This window comes from Anguilla rostrata, chromosome 3 (assembly GCF_018555375.3).
Source record: "Anguilla rostrata isolate EN2019 chromosome 3, ASM1855537v3, whole genome shotgun sequence".
Classification (NCBI taxonomy): Eukaryota; Metazoa; Chordata; class Actinopteri; order Anguilliformes; family Anguillidae; genus Anguilla; species Anguilla rostrata.
Window position 1 is genome coordinate 40572815 of NC_057935.1, and position 19286 is coordinate 40592100.

The 19286-nt window shown below is 38.5% G+C and overlaps 1 protein-coding gene across 2 annotated transcripts; it reads right to left on the reverse strand.

Moving 5' to 3' along the window:
- Positions 1 to 7068: 7068 nt before the first annotated feature.
- tmbim1a (transmembrane BAX inhibitor motif containing 1a) lies at positions 7069 to 19278 on the reverse strand. 2 transcript variants are annotated; one of them, XM_064327599.1, is made up of 12 exons: positions 19142 to 19278; positions 13359 to 13678; positions 11639 to 11709; positions 11086 to 11150; positions 10867 to 10920; positions 9591 to 9641; positions 9459 to 9498; positions 9179 to 9216; positions 8796 to 8883; positions 8212 to 8307; positions 7923 to 7976; positions 7069 to 7843 (listed from the first exon to the last, which is right to left on the reverse strand). In XM_064327599.1, the coding sequence occupies exons 1-12, from the start codon at positions 19276 to 19278 to the stop codon at positions 7694 to 7696; spliced, it is 1164 nt and encodes a 387-aa protein (XP_064183669.1). In that variant the 3' UTR covers positions 7069 to 7693. The 2 variants fall into 2 exon arrangements, with proteins under 2 accessions (XP_064183669.1, XP_064183670.1); XM_064327600.1 differs by lacking the exon at positions 19142 to 19278 and adding an exon at positions 15355 to 15606.
- Positions 19279 to 19286: the final 8 nt, after the last annotated feature.

Below are 19286 nucleotides of genomic sequence, written 5' to 3' on the forward strand. Positions count from 1 at the left end.
TATCAAGTAATTAGCATAGTTAAAATACTGGTGCAAAAACTCTTATTCAAAACCACTATGAAGTCAAAATTTTAACTTCATAGTGGTTTATACAGAAAAGATATAAATCTTACAAATATACTACAGCTAAATACTTATTCATCTGCTGAATACAGAAACATAGCTTGACATAGTCACCAATTGGTAAGTATAAATTGAAAATTTATGATACAGAGCAGGTAAAAAGTATTGGGCTGTAGTTTTTTTTTAAGAATTCAGTTAATATATGCATGTTCCATATGGAAAAACAAACCAAATTACAAGCATTCTTAAATTTCTACTTACAACAGCACAAAAAGATGACAATCTTAGGTGCGATTTTCTTCTCCTTTGGGTTTAATCACAATTATTTTTGTATAAGATTATCCGTTCATTTTCCAAAGTGTGAGGTGGGTGGGGGGGGGGGGGTAAGTAGAAAAAAAAAATTAGGTAGTCTGTAGCACAAGTAAAATAGGCCCAGCGGTTGCAACAAATATGGTGAAGAAGGAGAAAAGCTTAAATGTGTGCAGCCAAGTAAACCTTAGGGCAAGGTTATTCCCAGTGAGAAATTGCAAAGAAACTTAAGATTGTCAGATTCAGTGTTAAGTATACACTAAAGGTTCCAGCTGATGATCAGTAATGTTAACAGGAGATGACCAGGAAGATCAAGAGGCGGAAGACAACTATCTTGTGTTGTCTAGCAAGAGAAACCACCGTAAAACTGCACCACATCTACAGGAATATCACATTGCAACTAACGAGAAACCAGTTCCCCTGGCTACAGTGAAACAGCAAACTATGATCTGCTGATCTAAACGGATGTCTATCTTTGAGGTGATCTCGTCAGAAAATGTGTGGCTTAAGCCGCGTTTCCACCAAAATTACCCGGAACTTTCAGTCCCAGGAACTACTTTACCAGGAACTAAAAGGTTCCTTCAGCCAATGGTTGTCTGCGTTTCCACCGGGGTCTAAAGTACCGCGAAGATTAGGCAAATTAGCCCACTGACGTTGTCGTCGGTCAATCTGTCATATGATTTCTTCTGTAACCCCATGCTACCACCAAAGTAGCATACATTATTTTCTAATAACCGGGACAGCCCGGAGGGGTTTATTCCACTTATATACAACGGGTTACCAACAATGACTATATATGGTTACTTTTGTATTTATTGATTTTCACATATCCTCTCAAACACATTCATTAACAGCAGAAAACATGCACACGTTGTAAACAATTTGCTGTTTTATTACTTTCTCGTCGTCAATTCCATATAGGCTAATCGCAAAATGACAAGAATAGAACGAAAACTCGGACTTGCGTGAAAATGTAAATTAGTAGTGGTACAGCCACCGTTTGCTTTCCTTCGAAGTTACTGCTAGCCGAGCAGCGAAGTGTGCCCTCCAGATGCGAACCATGCACCATAAATGAGTCCATAGTCTTCCTGGTCTTTGGCAGTAAAATTGAGTAAAATTACGGCAGTCTGAAAAGGCTAAAGGGAAGATTACTAGAATTAACCTGTTATTTCACCCAGATAAAAAGTGCGGAAGGTGATTTCCAGTTTGCTTGTACTGTATCACCAATGTTAATTATGCAGAACTACCGCATACCTCACATAACTGTATCAAACGTGTTGAGTCAATTACAACGGGCTAACAAAGAAAATCCGGAAGAAAATATTCAGCAACCGAATTAATCCGTTTGAATGTTTTGGTAGCCTACGTAATATGCTGTCCCAGCACGAATGCTTAGCATTTTATAAAACGAATACTAAAGCAAGAAAAGAACAGAGGAGCACACGTTATAATTCCAAGACGTTGACAGGCTATAACCAAAAGTAGGCTACTGCGCCGCATAACATACAAGTTTGATTTGAAGTTATTATGAAAATAAATTGGTTTGCCGCTGCATATTTTCAAACATGGCGGGTAATGGCGGAAAATAAATACAACACAAATGCTACGAGTACTCGACCAATCAGAAATGTTCAGCGCTGCAAGCTCCACCCAAAAGGTTCCTGTACTTTCGGAAAGTACTACCCCCCGAGCAGGAACGTTTTGGGGGGTAAAACAAAGCCCCCAGAACTAAATTTAGACCCTAGTTCCTGCGGTGGAAACGCACTGAGTTCCTCAAAAGGTTCCTAGTTCCGGGGTATAGTTCCTGCGGTGGAAACGCGGCTTTAGGGTAACAATGGCTGAGCCCTGGTTTGGCCTCCATGTGCCAGTGTGTACACTAGCCAGTTCTGTGTCTGTGACTGGCCATGGAAAATGAATCGGTGACGTCATCACTGAACAGTTCTGTGGAAAGAACGGGTCACACAAAGAACATTGAACAGTTCAGTGACAAAGAAGCTCCTGGCAATTGGAGACTTCTGGTTAGAGTATTTCAACATAAAAGCTTAGTAAATAAAATTTCTTGTGGTTTTGTTGTTTTTCTTCTTGTAACTAATATAGTTGAATATAATCGCACATAATATACATATATACATATAATATGTTTAAAATATTATACAGTCATTTGAGTGAAATCATGTTCCCAGCAATTTAGTTACTGGTGATATAGTGTGTCCCGGGCATGCATTGCTATACACTGCCAGTTCACTACTGGCTCATCTGCATACCTGATTCCTGCAAAAACTAAAAATTGTTACCAAATAGGGGATATACAGCTGACCTAAAGACCCATATCTTTAACATTATACAGTCATTTTTGTGAAAGCATGATCCCAGATATTGTTGCTGGTGTTTTAGTGCAGCCTGGGCATGCATTGCTGTACACTCTCAGGTCAGTACTAATTTGCATACCTGATTACTGCAAAAACAAAAATTTTACCCAATGAAAGGGGATATACATTTAATATATACCCAGGATTCAACCAAATAATAATACAGTTATGACAAATAGACACTTCACCAAGGGGCGTACACGGGAACTGGAGAGGTTAGGAGTGGCCAGGCGGTGAAGCCTAGGAAATTTTATACAGCTTTTGGAAATCACGGGAAACAGCCTCTACTGCGCATGCTTGAGGGAAAAAGCGCCGGCTGCCCATTGAATTCAGTGTAGAAAGCCAAGCCAAGAAAACCTAATAGGTCAATTTTTTGTGATCACAAATTTCATTATGTGCAACCGTTTCTGAAACAACGGTTGGTTATGTCGAGAGGTCTTGGGAAAATATTTATTAAAATATGCATATTTTATTACATACATAATGCCTATTTTTCAATGTTATTTTCATATGAAACAAAACGGTCGTCAATTGAGTTTAAAAATATAATCGAGGACGTTTTATTTTGCCTTCAAAAGTCTGATATCCCCCATTCAGTTTAATGGGAACTCCAATGTTTTCCCCTCAACATGCGCAGGCAGTACAGGCTTACTTCCGGGATTTAACAAGCGTGGGTTAGCTGAAGGCGTGCCTGCCTGTCTACCTAAATATGCACGTCTACGGGCTCGCACCAGTTTTACACAACAAAGATGGCTGCGCCCTGTAGGGAGCTACTGAGGTCGGTGGCCGTAAGCGGTAGGTGTAAACGGGCTTTTCAAAATACACTATTAAAATAAAGCTATAATTCCATTAATGTGAGCACCAGTGTAATGTATTCTTTCATAAACAGTCGTAGGCAATACTCATACAGAATCGAGCTAACGTTTATAGCTAGCTAGCTAGCTAGCTAGGATTCAGAACCTGTAAAAATAATGTTTAGGGACGTCATTTTCTGACATTTTTAATGAACTAATACCGACGCGTCTTGCTCTCATATGTCTCATAAGTGAAGTACAAGTTTGGCATTCCAACCAAATAAGATAATTTGGCAGTTAATTATTATGCATCTCCAAGGGCGGATTTATTTCCAGGGATTCTCCAGGTAGCCCCTTGTAGAATTACCTAACCGCTTTTAATATAAAAGCAAAATACACGCGGTGTCTTCACTCTTTTCGGAATAGTCGGTCAATGTCTTGTCAATATCTTTCAGGTCTACGTCAAATAGCAAGCGGATTTTCATGTATTGGTCAATCTGCTGCACTTAAAGCTTCCAACTTTGGTTCCCACCTAAAATCATCGACCAATAGAAGGGTCCACTGCAGTCATGGAACCGCTCTGATGTGTGTGAAACCCGAACCTCATAGAGCTACGGAGGAAGTGGACCAAGAGCAGCCAGATTACATTCCCAGGAAGAAGGCCAAAAACCCCATGATGAAAATAGGTTATGCCTGGTAGGAGCTGTTAGATGTTGTATAACCTGTTTTCACAAGCAAGTTTTTTATTTTATTTTTTATTTGACGCAATGATTACTGCCGGCTTCACATGTTTGTTACTTTTTAAGTGGAAAACTGAGAATTCTGAGATTGATTTTCCTTCTTTTCAGGATGATTGGATTGCCATCGGGAATAATTGGTTTCATTCTTGCAAAGAGAGAGGTTGACAAGAACCGACTGAAGCAGTTGAAAATCAGACAGCGTATGAAGAGAGCAAATGAAGGGGTTTATGAAAGTGAAAGATACAAACTACACCAAAAAGTTGAATGAAAACTTTATTTAAAGAAATGTATTTAAATGTACAACTTTTACAATCTTCTACATACATAATTGAAATTGACCACATTAAAAATGGTACTGGGCTGTTGCATTACAACCCTTCACAAGGAATTCCAAGGACTGATGTTCACTCTAAAGATTTACAAACCCAACTTGATCAACGGAACTTGTTGTAGTTTGCCTATAGGTGCAGTAGTTGCAGTTATTTTTTCATTTTTATTTTGAAGGTTAAAACATTTTGACATACTGCCTGCATATGTATAATTGTGTTTTACTCTGTTGGCAACCTATACCAAATTGCAATGAATTACATCACATTATAATTCTATGCATATACCAGACTCTAAACCAGGGATACTAAAATCTGGTCAAGGCCAGTAGTACTGCTGGTTTTCTTTTCTACCTGATAGATAATTAATCAAAAAATGCCACTGATTGGCCAGAGATTTAACTCACCAGGTTTTCCAGATGATAAATCAGTCCTGATTAGAGTGGAAAGAAAACCAGCAGTACTGTTGGCCCTGAGGGCCAGATGTGAGTATGCCTGCTTCGAAACGAATGAGCCTGGAGGGTCATACTCATACTAAATCCTGTCTCACCATGGGCCTTAGTTTCATGTGATTCAAATATTGGGCCTCATTCACCAATATCTTCCTAAGTTTTTTCTTAAATTTGTTCTTGAGAAAGGTCCTAAGAAAAGTCTACGTCAGATTCATGACGTGTTCTTAAACTTCAGAATTGTTCGCAACCATGTTCTTATAATGATGAATCCCTTTGTCATCGTAAACTGAAAGTGCGTGCCAGTTGTTCCTAATTAGCATAGGTAAACGCCCCGCCAATCCCCATAAAAGGGCATCAGACTGCAGGGCCGTGTGCACACACAGAAATTGAAAAGAAAAGTTGAGAGAGAAGTCAAGAATGCCCAAACGAAAATCTAAAGACGATGGAGCACCGGACTCCAAACGTAAGAAAAACTTCAGTAGTTCTGAAGTGGAGGTACTGCTGCAGGAAGTGGACAGCAAACGACCTGTCATATTTAGTAGCGTCAGTAGTGGATATAAAACAACACAAAAAGATGCATGGGATGCTATTACTCGTTCAGTGAACGCTGTATCCAGAGAAGGTCGCACAACTGATGAAGTGAAAAAAAAAGAGGGTTTGATGTCAAATCTGATGCAAAAAATAAAAATGCTGGTGGGAGTGGGCACAAGGAATTGCGTGTTATGTATTCAAACGACAAAGCGCTTCTCGTCACATTAATACCGCTAATTAAATCAACCGGCAGTAAGCTGCATCGGAGAAACTAGCTGTTTCAACCCGTCGCTGCACAAAAAAATTACTGACAGTCATTTTGGTGTCACCCGGTGCGGTCCGCACCCCCCTAGTGACGCCTCTGAATAAGTGTTCTCTTTTTCAACATGTCGATGTGTTTAAAAAGTGTTACCTAAGTGCTTAGTTTGTATTCAAAATTTAAACATTTGCTTTTGCAGTATAGACCAAGCATTACATAATTGAACCCCCGCAAAAATAAAAGGTCACTACAATGGTTTGATTTTTATAATTTATTTACAGATGAACTCCCGCTGAGGCAACCACCATCTGAGGCGGAACCTGGCACCTTAATGCTTTGTAAAATAATGAAAATAATTATTTTAAAATATTATAAATTATAAAAATATTATTGTAGTATAAATATATTATACAGCTGTAGAATTGAAGAAAACGCAATAACCAATTATTTTGCACAAACATGTCAGCACTCAAATGTGCGTGTGTGCTCGAGTGTTACCTAAGAACAAATCCCAAATAAGAAAACATTGGTGAATGTCAGAATCTTCGTGAAAACTGCGTAAGTGGGTTTTAAGAAGAAAATTCTTCTTAAGAACGGTTGGTGAATGAGGCCCATTGTGCTTAAAACAGACATGTATGTTATAGATATAAGTGCTAAGATGCTAAGTACCAAATATAAGCATTGTCAAAATAGTAAAGTCTCAAACGGGACGAGTACAAAAAATAAATCTGATTATTGAAACAAGTAGACGTGTAGCATAGTGAGGGTTATGCCCTGAATAGATCACATCCTTGGAGGTTGACTATATTATGTCTGGGCATCTCTATATGTTTTGGAGTGCCTAGTTAGGTTTGATTTGTACAGACAGTGCTTTGTAGTTCTGATGTAGTCAGTAAACATCTAACATCTTGCTGCAATGTCTAATTATGCGACTGCCGATATCCCCTATGAGAAGCTATCTGTTAAACGGCCATAATTTGAAGAATTCTGCTCAATCACGATTCTGCTTCAGAGCAAATGTATGCGTATGTCTGTTTATGGTTAGTAATAGTAAATGTGTATCAATATAGTTACAGCATGTATGTGCTGGAGGTTTGAACTTCACCCGTGGATGGATTTGCCTCAAAATGATACTGCAGTGAACGATGTTTGAATTACTGTGCGACTTTATTACTGCTCTGCAATAATGGTGTACTGTATGAATTTCACGCAAATGTAGACGATAAATGAAAAACAGCATTTATTAAATTCCGACAGAGGCTTATTTGTAATAGCACAAAATAAAGTTCTTGCTTCATGAAAAGTCTATGTTACAGCACTCTACACCAGTGAGTTGGAAAACCTATGAACAAGTCCTGAATGTGACATATTATTTGTTCTAAAGCTTAACTTGTAGAAAGTGTAGGAAAAGCAGTAAACAGAATCACTATTGTAGAACAGCATGTATATAAGACTTGATTTTTCAGTAAGCCATGTGTGTAACGGATTATGTTCATTAAATGAAAGCACAATACCTACATTTAATATAAAGTAATAAGGCAATACTTGAAAATATACACCAGCATTACTATACAGGGAGTGAAAAAATTCATGCAAATTGCATATACTTCCTTTTCAGATGATATAGTTTCCAAATCTCAATAAAATAAAGCAACTACTCCTGTTCAGCATTGTGATTAAAATAGGCTCTTAGTGGTATAAAAAAATGAACAGGTGTTTTTCATGTCCAATATTCTTGCAAGGCATTTCTCAAAAAAATCAATTTGACCTTTTTTTATTTTGTGGAAAAAAAAAAGAAAAAAGTATGGCCTCCTCCTGTCAGGTTTTTCCAGAGCACATTTGTGTGACTTTTATTTTGAAGAACCCCCAATGATCTGCAGGAGAAACATGAAGATCTGGACAATGTCCACGTAGATTGACAGCGCTCCGAAGACATACTCTTCCGGGCTGATGGAATTCTTGCGATTCCCAATGAGAAGCTGGGTGTGGTAGGCTAAAAACTAAAGAGCAATAAAACATGTTACGTATCTGCACAGGTGCATTTAAAAAGCTGAAAAATGAAATTTTAGCCAAACTCACCAGGGTGAAAACAATCGCACCAATCGCTGCATACAGCATGTGAAGCCAAAAAATCTGATGGATAGACACATTTTACACTTAATCAGAGAACCAGTGAAATATGCCTTAATTCAGTGAGGCCATGCCTTCAGATACAGATTGTCAAAGTGAAAGCAAAACTTGGCTTTTGGAAATTCAATATGACACTTGATCTCAACTATATTTATATAGACTGGATTAGTGAAATTATCAAAAATGCTTAGCTTCATAATTTTTGAATATTTTATAGAGGCTGAAGAAAGTCACTCACGTATTTGAATGACAGCACAATGGCCGTGATGATGCCTGTCACAAAGACAACAATACCCAGAACAGAGAACAAACCTCCACAGGAGGTGAAGTCCACCTGAGGAAAACCAAGAACCAAAGTCAATAATAACGTTTAACTAGATATCCTTATCCACCTGTTTGTCATTAACTACCTTTGTAGTTAACAATGAACCATCTCTCAAACCAGTCAGCTGCCTTTAACCATATTTGCAACTGCCTGATGGTACCACTCCCTGTCAGTTTATGTTTTACCTGTTCCTGCTAAGTTATAGGCACTTACTTGTGCATAAATCTGTATATGTATGTGGTCTAAATGCCTCAATTTAACATCCTTGTATTATAAAAATGTAAGAACACCATGTAGCCAAATAACAATTATTGCAGTATGGATAGTGCTAACAACATGTTTTTGAAAAGTATCACAACAACCTGTTCAAAGAAGACTTAAGAGGCTTGTTTTGCTGCAGAGTAGGGAAGGCAGACCCACACCATACACCTTTACGTCTTTATTTATTCTGAAGTTCCCCCAGAGAGAAATAAAGTCATTATTTTCTATTCACTTACCTTGGTCTGGAAGCAGAAGACCGTGACGATGACGCACACAATCATAGTTATCCCAAGAGCCAGAAACACTGCTTTTGTGTCATAGTAACTGGGAAAATGAACACCATACAAGCTTTGAATATGCATCAGTGTGCAAAACAATAACAAACAACAAGATAGCATGCACGTTATCTCACATTGTAAAGCTGCTTTGCGACAATGTCATTTGTAAAAAGCGCGATACAAATGAAATTGAATTGAAAATTGAAATTGAACATGACTAAGAGCCTAAAGGAAGTACTTTGGATTTCCATCTCTAGAACCAGCATTACCATTTTACATGAGTGACAGACATCTGAGGACCCGATATGTGAAATAAAAAAAAGGAATCAGATATAACTAACCTTGATATTGTTCCTGTCATGTATGACATGGCAAGGGTCTGGTGGGGGAGACATGTTAAAAAAGACCAGTGAAATCACAGAAAACCTGCAGGTAGCATCATTGTCATCTCCACATATTCAATTCCAGGGACAATACTGAAAGTACATTTTACGCAAAATGCTAAAAATGAAATGTAAATACATGCAGGCAGTCTCCCATATGCATTGTTATCTACAAATATAATCTTCTCTCATTGCCTTGATCTTATTTACCAAGGATCACTAGCGGAGTAATACTTACGAAAATGGCCAGAAGAATTAAGTTCCAAGGGTGACGTCTCCTAAAAATAAATCAGGGTTGTTGATGCTGTTAGAATGCGCAGTGTGTTTGTGCTTGTGTATGTTCCACAGCAACCCACATTGTTCAACTCACCTTGGGCCTTTGCAGCAGACCAGGACCATGTGAGTGATAAAGTAAATGGCACTGAAACAAAATACAAACCTGTGATAAATGGCAAGAAATACACCAACGAACACACATAATGTCTGTTTAAATATAGATTTCTTTTACACTCTGTTGTCATTGACTTGGCCATGAATAAAATGGTTCATTAATCTCATTATAAAGACAAAACACTGCAGTTATTTTGAGGCAGTAAATGCATGTCGCACCATTTGAAACATCCCTGAAACTCGTTACAAATGAGTAGGGCCACCAGTTTGTCTTTATCACGTGAACCACAGGGGTTTAAACTTGTATTTCAATTGGTACAGTACCATCCAGGGGCCCTGTAGTCACTTGAAATGCACAGTCAAGTGACAAATTATACAACTGAGTGGCTAATTGTAATGTTTACAAAAACTATTGGTTCACCGAATACAGGGAGACTGAAAGGAATAAAAGTGAACAAGAATGGAACGTCAAATGTACAAACGAAAAGTGCAGTGAGTCAAGTACTCAATTTTTATTAGCTGCGACCGCAGCTCTATAGCTGTCTGTCTGTCGGTCGGTTGGTCGGTTGGTCCACAAAAAGTGTCCCACCCCGTAGCGGCTACAGTTTTCGCCTCAGGAGGCTGAAATTTTGCCATGACCGAAGGTAGAACTGAGTAACTTTCAAGGCCGATTGACCAAGAGGGGGCGTGGTGATGGGCATGGCCTATCACAAAAAGGCACATAACTCCCGAATGGATTCACAGATTTGCACAAGATTTTGTGGAAAGGTTGGCCATGAGCCAAAGAAAAGGTCACCTGTCTATGTCTGGGTCTGTGCGTGGATGCATGCACACATAGATGTATGTGCGTGTGCAGTCGCAGCTATTGGGGATTCGCACTTGTTGACTAGAAGTGTACAATTCTGTGAAAAAGTATTTGCCCCTTAATTTGTGGTACTAATTTTATCAAGGTACATGATTGGGGTGGTGTTAATGAGATAACTGTCTTAACATGTGGCTTAAAAAAACTGTCCACCTCTTGTTCAAGGAAAACAAGTACATGCAAGACAAACTGGTGGCCCTAGCAACAGGTATCAGTTGAGACTGAACAATTTTGACTGTTGGACATTTTACTCTATAAAATGGGTTCTTTCTTTATAACATATGTTCAATGTTCAAATAAGACTTCAATTGTTTGGAAGACATACAAACTTGCACAAGCATGTCAATTTTCACTCTATAATTTTACACAGATCATTGATTTGTAAAGTCCTTACTAGGAAGCCCAGTACACTGCTGGATAATCCCTCACAAATGAACGCACTTTATCCCTGTGAAAGAAAATTAAAGGCAAACATTTTACTTACATCAATAATTTAAAGATTTGACACCCATATAAAACCAAAATATTTTCAGTGAAACACACTAAAGCTACTAATACACGGTAAGCATACATAATATGTGGAAACACACTTTATGAAAAGGTATAATTTTACACGAATGTGAAGACGGCCACAATGCTGACGGTCACGAGGAGCTGAGCAGCCAAAATAAGGTAGACCTGCAGGAGGGGTGAAATGGCGGCAAAGATACGTTCAAACATAAACAGCAACACAGGACTTCAATTCTGACAGTACCAGTACTTGTTCTACTTCTGGACAAGCCCCAAAATGCAGCCACAGTAATAATCTGTAGAATAATCTCCTTTTTTTAAATCTGAAGTCCCTGAATATTCCTACAAGACTCATAAACAAAACATAATCAAGAAATAAGTACACTGTGACAGCAGCATGACGAGTTCTATTGTCTTTTCACAAAAATGACTAAAAGAATTCAGTACATAAAAAATTGATATGACCAATTCAACAAAAAATAAAAAAAAATACTAAGGAAGAAAAATAGTGTCCATAAATATACCATTTGTACTTGTGTACACTTTCATGCAGCTGTTATTTTTTTCTTAGGTACATGAATGCTTCCTTTTCCATTCCCAGAAGAATTAAACTACAAAAGATCATAAAATGACGTCAGATGCAGTACATCACTTACTTTTCGGATGAATGCATGGCGGACTGTCATACTGTCCCATCCATCGGAGGCTGCAAACCCCTCCGAGTCTCCTATGACAGTAGCATTTACTTCAGCCTGTTTACATTTCACATCTGCATAGTGCATCTGCTCCATCTGCTCTTCCATCTGCTATTATTTATTTAACGTCACGTAAAAAAGGTTAAAATATGCACGGGCTCTGGGTGGACTCTCGCTCTGGTCTTTCGCTAGCATTTGATAATGATTCTCAGTGCATATTTATGACTTAATTGCTTATGCCACTGAGCAGTTAATTTTTCAGCATCAGCAATGAGAGGTAAAGAGTAGATTTCTTAAGCAGTAAATGAATGTATTATAGGCCTGTATTATAGTCAGGCTTCTTAAAAGTGGCATACAGAATTTTGGTAGACATGATTGAATGTGATGTACATGTGTGTATCAGCTTTGTGCCAAATTAGTACCATATCTATTCTGCATGTTACATGCAAACACTGCCCATTGACTGCCATATTTTTTCATATAGTAACTTTATTTGCATAGCTTTCCTAGATGAACAGCTATAGAACAAAGAAATGAAAACTGCATGTTGATAAGTTAAAATGATTTTGGATGAGATGTAATTTAAGTGTTTTGCAAACACTCCGAAGTTAAAAAAAGTCCACTATGGTGGATTCTTTTTCCGAATAGTAGGGCACTCAATGAGATAAAATTTAAAAGGTCTTAAAAAGAATAGAAATCGGAGCAATTGAATTTTAACCTTTTCGACGAGGACATGAAATGCTTGAAAATCTCAACAGCCTAAGAAAATGTTTCTGCATGAAAAACACAGCAGCTAGAAACCATTTATCTCAGATCCCCATTTTCTCATTGAATAGTATCGTTCTTCTACTGCTTTTTCTACCCAACACTGCACTAAAAGTACTACACGCTCAGTATCCCTTTTGACCCTATAACGATTCTTAATGTCATTCTGCAGGTTTATGTACTGACTAATAGGCTACTAGTGGTTCTGACACAGATGACTTTTAATCATTTCCATTATTGTTGCTGAAACCTTTATGTATGAACTTTCCTAAGTCTCTGGGTAAAGGTAGCTGATAAATGCCTAAATGTAACGTAAGCCCATTAATAAAGTTTATAGACAAACAATATGGCCACCATAGACAAATAAGGTACAATACCACTCTGTATTTTAAAAACACTCCCAAGCATCTTTTTATATTCCATTTTCTTTTTAAAATGCCGTTACCTTGCTCAAGGCCCTATGTAGTAGCAGGAGTTCCCACATTTACTGAATGAATAGCCTACATTTCCTGTAACTCACTCCTTAACATAGAATAACATATTTTCAAATACTATTTTTAACCTGTGGAAACACATCCACATGAACACTGTAATTAATACAGAGCATTTAAACAATGCATAGAAGAGAATATTCAGTACATTACACCCAGCCCACAAATATTCAACCACTAAGACTGTATAAATATAGTGAATTCTAATTTGTACAATGAAAAAAAAAAAGATAAAACCAGGAATTACCAAACAAATGACCAAATCCCAAAAGGAAAAACAACACATTGCCCAAGAAGTCATTATATACCACTGAACATATTTAACAGCAAAGGACGAATGCCAACTTGCACAGTTGAATGATTAAAATGTAAGTTCAAATTTGAAACACAACAGTGTTTGATCTCAATAGCAAGACGGTGTTTACCTTCCTCGGAGTGAGGCATGGGCATCACAGGCATAATTGGCATCATGGGTGGCATATTGGGAGCAGGGTACCCTTGGCCTGGCCCCCCTCCAGAGTGTGGATACATGCCAGGTTGTCCCGGGTATGGGGCTGAGGGCTGAGGCTGGGGTCCAGGAGGGTACATTCCCGGACCGGGGCCATATTGTGGTTGTGGCTGACCGTCAAAAGCAGGGAATCCATATGCTGGGGGTGCAGGCCCAGGCTGACCGGGGTACAGGGGACTCCTGGAATCATCATACCCTGGTGGGAAATCTGACCTGGACATGCTGGTCTGGGCACTCCTTTAAAACAAGACGAAAAAACAGTTTGTTGTTTCTTTTTTTTTTTTTACAGCAAGGAGACATACATTTGGATCAGAAAGTTTCCCCTTCTCCCATCTAAGTTACTCAATTCTTTCAAAAATGAAAGGATGACATTTTCGTTTCCATTAGGCTATGTCTTAAAACCGAGGCTCAGGAGTTTCGCAACTATCAGGCATGCATGTTCCTGGAAACAGGGCCTGGCTCAGTAACGTGAAAAGGGTGGAGTGTGATGACATCATGCAGTTTTTCTTCACCCACCACACCCATCGGGCGCTCAGTCAACAAGGAATGTTCTGCCTCACAGCAGGGCCGGGTTATGAACAAAGGAACAAACAAACAAGCAAAACGCAGTCAAAGTAACTTTACTTAGTCCTGAAGCATGCCTTCCCCTTCTGGGAGGATCGGTTTCATCACAGCAAGTGTATATGACTAAAATGTTCCCATACCTCTGCTGTGCAAAGCTCCAATAAGTGAGGCCCAGCTTGGCCCACGCTCTCAGAAACCAGAATAAGGCCAGCTTTCCCACAGATTCTAAACCGTCAAGCTCAAAATTCTTGAATGTTTAACCACATTACCTTCTTTAACTGTCAGGATTTCCCAACTGGATCACTAAATTTATCTTCTTCATATCCTGCAGTAAAATACATTTCCTATTCAGTCATTTAAATAAAACTTTGTTCTCTTTGTGTGGTGGAAAAAGTGCACTTCTGAATAACTCTTAGTCACCCACCTCAGAATAACTACCTTTCTAATGAAAAGTAATTGGTCTTAGTCCTTGACAACAACTAGGGAGACCACAGACAGCAAATAAAATTAATATAAATACATATTCATATTCACATACAAGAGGATCTATTAGAGACATTTCTTGCTGCATTAAGTTTAGTTATGAGTGCTACATCAGGCTGGTAGGCTACACCATATAATTAAGAGGGGAAAAAGCTGATGGAACAAGTGTGACACCTCGATATGAAAGGTCAAGTCAGTACATGCAACAGTGTCCACTTCCAGGTACACAAAAACTACACATATAATGGTTCACTTGTATAGGTTTATTCTCGAGTTAACACAGTGCTCTTGTAACATGGGGCTCTCGTGGATAAGCCCCAGTCCATGCAGCCAAGTTTTTCCATAATATAGCAGGCCCATATTTAGTTTATGAGTAAGACAACAAGCCGTTGCAAAATTTTGAGATAAACAAAAAGTGTATGTTCACTACATTATTTTAAAAGACGCTCAATTATGTTTGTGTCCTCGTTTGCTGGACGCATATGAACCTTTCATTAAATAACATACAATTTAAGTAGCTAACGCCAGCATACGATTAAACATTTACTTAAACCATTATATCCTATTTGTAAAGGTTTCGTTATTTACTAGTAAACCTTGTTTTAAAAAAGGACCCGGATTCGCAGGCCAAAACAGGCTCGATACCCTTTAGTAGCCTAGATGGCTCATTCTGACAGCGCAAGAGTTACGCTTTGAAACTCGTTTTAACTAACTCAAAATGTGTCCGCGGCGTTTTATCACAAATAAATAATCTATATAAATGAAGTATTTTGTTCGTTGATAAATTGTGGTTAGTTAAGTCACCTCTGGGGGAAAAAAGTTTTACGATATGACGTTGTTCATAGAAAACAGTCTGTTTTACTTACCACGTAAATAAGAAGAAACAACGCGAACGACAAAATTAAAAGGGTGTCGCAATCACGCTAGTTCCTCGAAAGGCTATAAATTATATCGATATTCGTTTGAATTCCACCGCATACCCTAAACAAGGATCAGATGTAACTTGACCTCGCCTCGTTCTCGCTCAGTCTGTGTTAATGCTAAGATATGCAGGCTAACATTTCCTGGTGTTATTTTGTTCAGAAGATGTTCGCCGTCATGCACTAGGTGGAGTTCCAAATTCAGCATGAGCTCGAAATGCTGGATTTGGAACTCCACCTACAGTGTCTGGTGGGGAAAATCTTACCAAGAAATATGAGGACATGTCGCCGGGACACATTCCGTTGTCCCAAGTTCCGCGATTGATGCTCTGCTCAAACGTAGGCTATTTTGGCTATTCACATTCATTTATTAAGATGTTAAAGTATTAATCCTTGCTGCATTTATAGGTTAAACTATTCCAAGTAAGCTTGCAGTACGAGAAAGCTACTAGCGTCATTTAAGTCGCTTCAAAACTCTCTCAAATTCAAATTTCAAAGCAAGTTACATAATAAAACTATGCACAATATGGATGATAAATAATAATAATAATAATAATAATAATAATAATCCTACACTGAAAATGACCATATGTTATGATATGTGTGTGTGTCTGTCTGGGTTGAGTGTGTGTGGGCATGCATGCCTGCGTGTAGGCTTGTACATGTGTATGCTGTGTGTTTATAGCATGTGTGTACATGTGTGCATGACAGGATCACTCACTGTCCCTCAGAGTGTGGCAAGAGAACAAAAATGTGCTGCTAGTATGCAGCAGTCATTGTTTTCCCCTAGTAAGAAGGGTATAGCTTATCTGCCTCAGGTGTATTGTTGAATTGAGGGCCTTTTTGGCTAAGTTTTTTGCGAATTTGGGTGAATTTGGCACATTCAATCGGGGAGAGTTTCAATGTTTCAATTTTATGGTCTTTACAGTGTTGACACGGGAGCGTATCTATGTTCCCAGGGTCCTAAGTTCTACTGCACCTGACGAAACTGTGAATAATTTTTCATAATTTCTTGGAAAATATTATTATTATTGAGGACTTCTGAGCATAGCTAAGCCATTTGTTTGCTGATAGATGTAGCTGACATTGTTTTCTGGAGTAAGACAGAAATCATTGATTTACTGTCTCTGTCTCTATCAGCTGAACACAGGTAAGATTTCATGTAGAGCTGGGGAACATAGGACCATGGGAACATAGGACCCTTTGTCATGTTCCCATTATGTGCAATATAAATCTGGGGAACATAGGACCTTGGGAACATAGGAATGACCCCGTTCTTCTGGCAGCCATGTTTTTTTTGTGCCTGCCAGGCTCTATGGCTGGGTGGTGCTGGCTGAGGCTGTACCTCTTCAAAGTGGTTCCCAGTTTTTTGTCAGTAACTGTGGTCACGTAGTTTGTTACAGTGTACTGTCTTTTTTAAATTTGATTTTACTTTTTGATTTTGTCTGTGATTCCCAATAAGTAAAATCATTTAATTTGATTTATTCTAATTAGGTTTGTAATTTTATTCTTTGTATTTTGTTCTGATCCTGAGCCGGTGAGGTGTTAGTATTATGTTAGTGTATGTGGAGAACTAAGGCTCAGCACCAGCTGAGTGAGGAGATTATTTTTTTTGCTCAACTCTTGGGATTGCAGGGCTTTGTACTGATGCGAGTGTGAGGCCAATATGTTTTAAATGCTTCCAAAATTTGATTTCCCTTTTTTGTATTTTGATGAGTAATGGGTATTGGCCTAATTCCACCTTGCATGCATTTGTTGTGTTCCTGCGTACTCGTAAGAGATATGTTAACAGAATTCTGCATGCAGGGTTTCAGTTGGATGTTTGTTCCATTTACTGATTTCTTGATGGATGGACCCCACACCTCACTGCCGAGAGGCAGAGAGATGGGGGAGTGGTTTTGACAGCTGGCATTCGCAGCTGTGGGCAGTTACGCAATTAGTTCTAACCTTTATCTGTGCTGCCTGCAATGAGACTGCGGGTTCACGATAGATGCACATGATCACGAACAGCCACCGCTACCGCCACCGCCACCACCACTGCAGCCACAACAACAGCAGCAGCAGTAGCAACAACAAAAAACAACAACAACCATAACAATGGTGACAGTGTTGTGTTGTGCATAGTAAATAGTAAAGGTTTTAACAAATTAGAAATATTTAGGCCTATTAAACACATATTTAGTTTTACAAACCAATCCAGACATATGTTTGCCCCATTAATGTACCGTATGCTTGTACACACAACTCTGACTACAGCTCATCTTGATAAAACGGACCTTGCGGGTCCATCTTCAAGAAAAATTAAGAATGATATTTATAACATAATACAGAACAAAATACAATCACAAGCGAGCATATGATACAGCAAACTCCAAACCATTGTTCTACCTTACCTCATTTTGTTCTGTAATGAGGTTCCTTTCCCTCAGGAAAATTATTTAGGAAACCCTGGGTAGCATTGCTTTGGAATACAGCTTGTTTAATTTGTTTGAGCTGAAATAGCCAATATTGTTTCTTGAAACTTGGTCTAATTTTTGATATCAATACTTTTAACGGCAGGTCTAGATTTTGCATTTTTTTATGACTTATACAGTGGTTTGTATGTCTGAGTAACCTGGCATTTGTGTATGCTGAAAATGTGTTTTTCTTCAGATGCTTCTTACAATCAATTAGGGACATGAAGGACTATGGCTAACAATTTTGAGCCTGCTAGATGTCCAAGGGAGTGGAAGAAGGGCAGGAGGAGAATTAACAGAAATTTACTTGTGGCAAGTTGAACAGATGTCTTGGTGACAACTATGAGATAACTAATTTTAGCTGACTCCTATCATCATTACAGTTACTGTAAAGCTACTTCACAGACTATCTATTTTTTTTATTTTATTCTATATTTTAGCTGACTCCTGTTAGCATTACAGTTGAAGTTACTTCACATAGGCTACATTTTTTCCACACGGTATCTGCTTTAATTAAACTGCATATATTGTTCAGAACTAGCTTGCTAGCTTACACGGTATTGATCTGTATCATCATAGTCATGCCTATCCAAGTACAGTACTGATAGCTACCTGGCTAGATGTCTAGCTATACACCACGAAACAGGCAAAATGTAATGTACACCAGCTACAATTTGAATCAGTGTTAAGTAAGATACTACGTAGCAAGTTGGCTATCCATTTGTGGCTTACACTACGTGATGACTAGTGATACCAGCTAAAGATCACAATCATCATCACTGCATACAGCATCACCCCTAGAATCGTGGCTCTGTGCTTCCTGCCAGAACCATTCCACATTATGATACAGAGAGCTGGCAAGCTACACCTTAATTAAATTAAATTAAATTCGGTTAGCTACAATTAGATCCCAGCAAACACGCAACATTCTAACAACGTTGTGAGAAGGTTGTCAGAAAGTTGAACATGTAACGTGGTCTCGTCTCAGTAAGGTTGTCCCAATGTCTTCGTGTTTACTGGGAAGCTACATACAGAGCCATTTGACTACAGTTCAAGCAACAGCACACTACGTTACATGCAACACCATTAGAGCTAAAGCAGATGTAAATTAACTTATGGCATAATAATAATACAAACACAATAAAAAAACAAATGCATAATAGTACATATAATAAACTATATTGTCATTCAGCTAGTATCTTGATGACAAGACTTATCGGACTAAAGCATAATTTTTATGATGTGTCAAAAAATGTTAACACCAGACACCAACCTACCGTATCCAACGAAAGTGTGTGTCATAAGAAACAGGTTTTTTTTCGTGCAATTTGTTTGAAAGCCAAAGAAAAATACGCTGTAGACTCAGCCGCAAGTTGAAAAAGAGGCGTGATATGATAATTAAGTAGGACGTCATTTATCTGG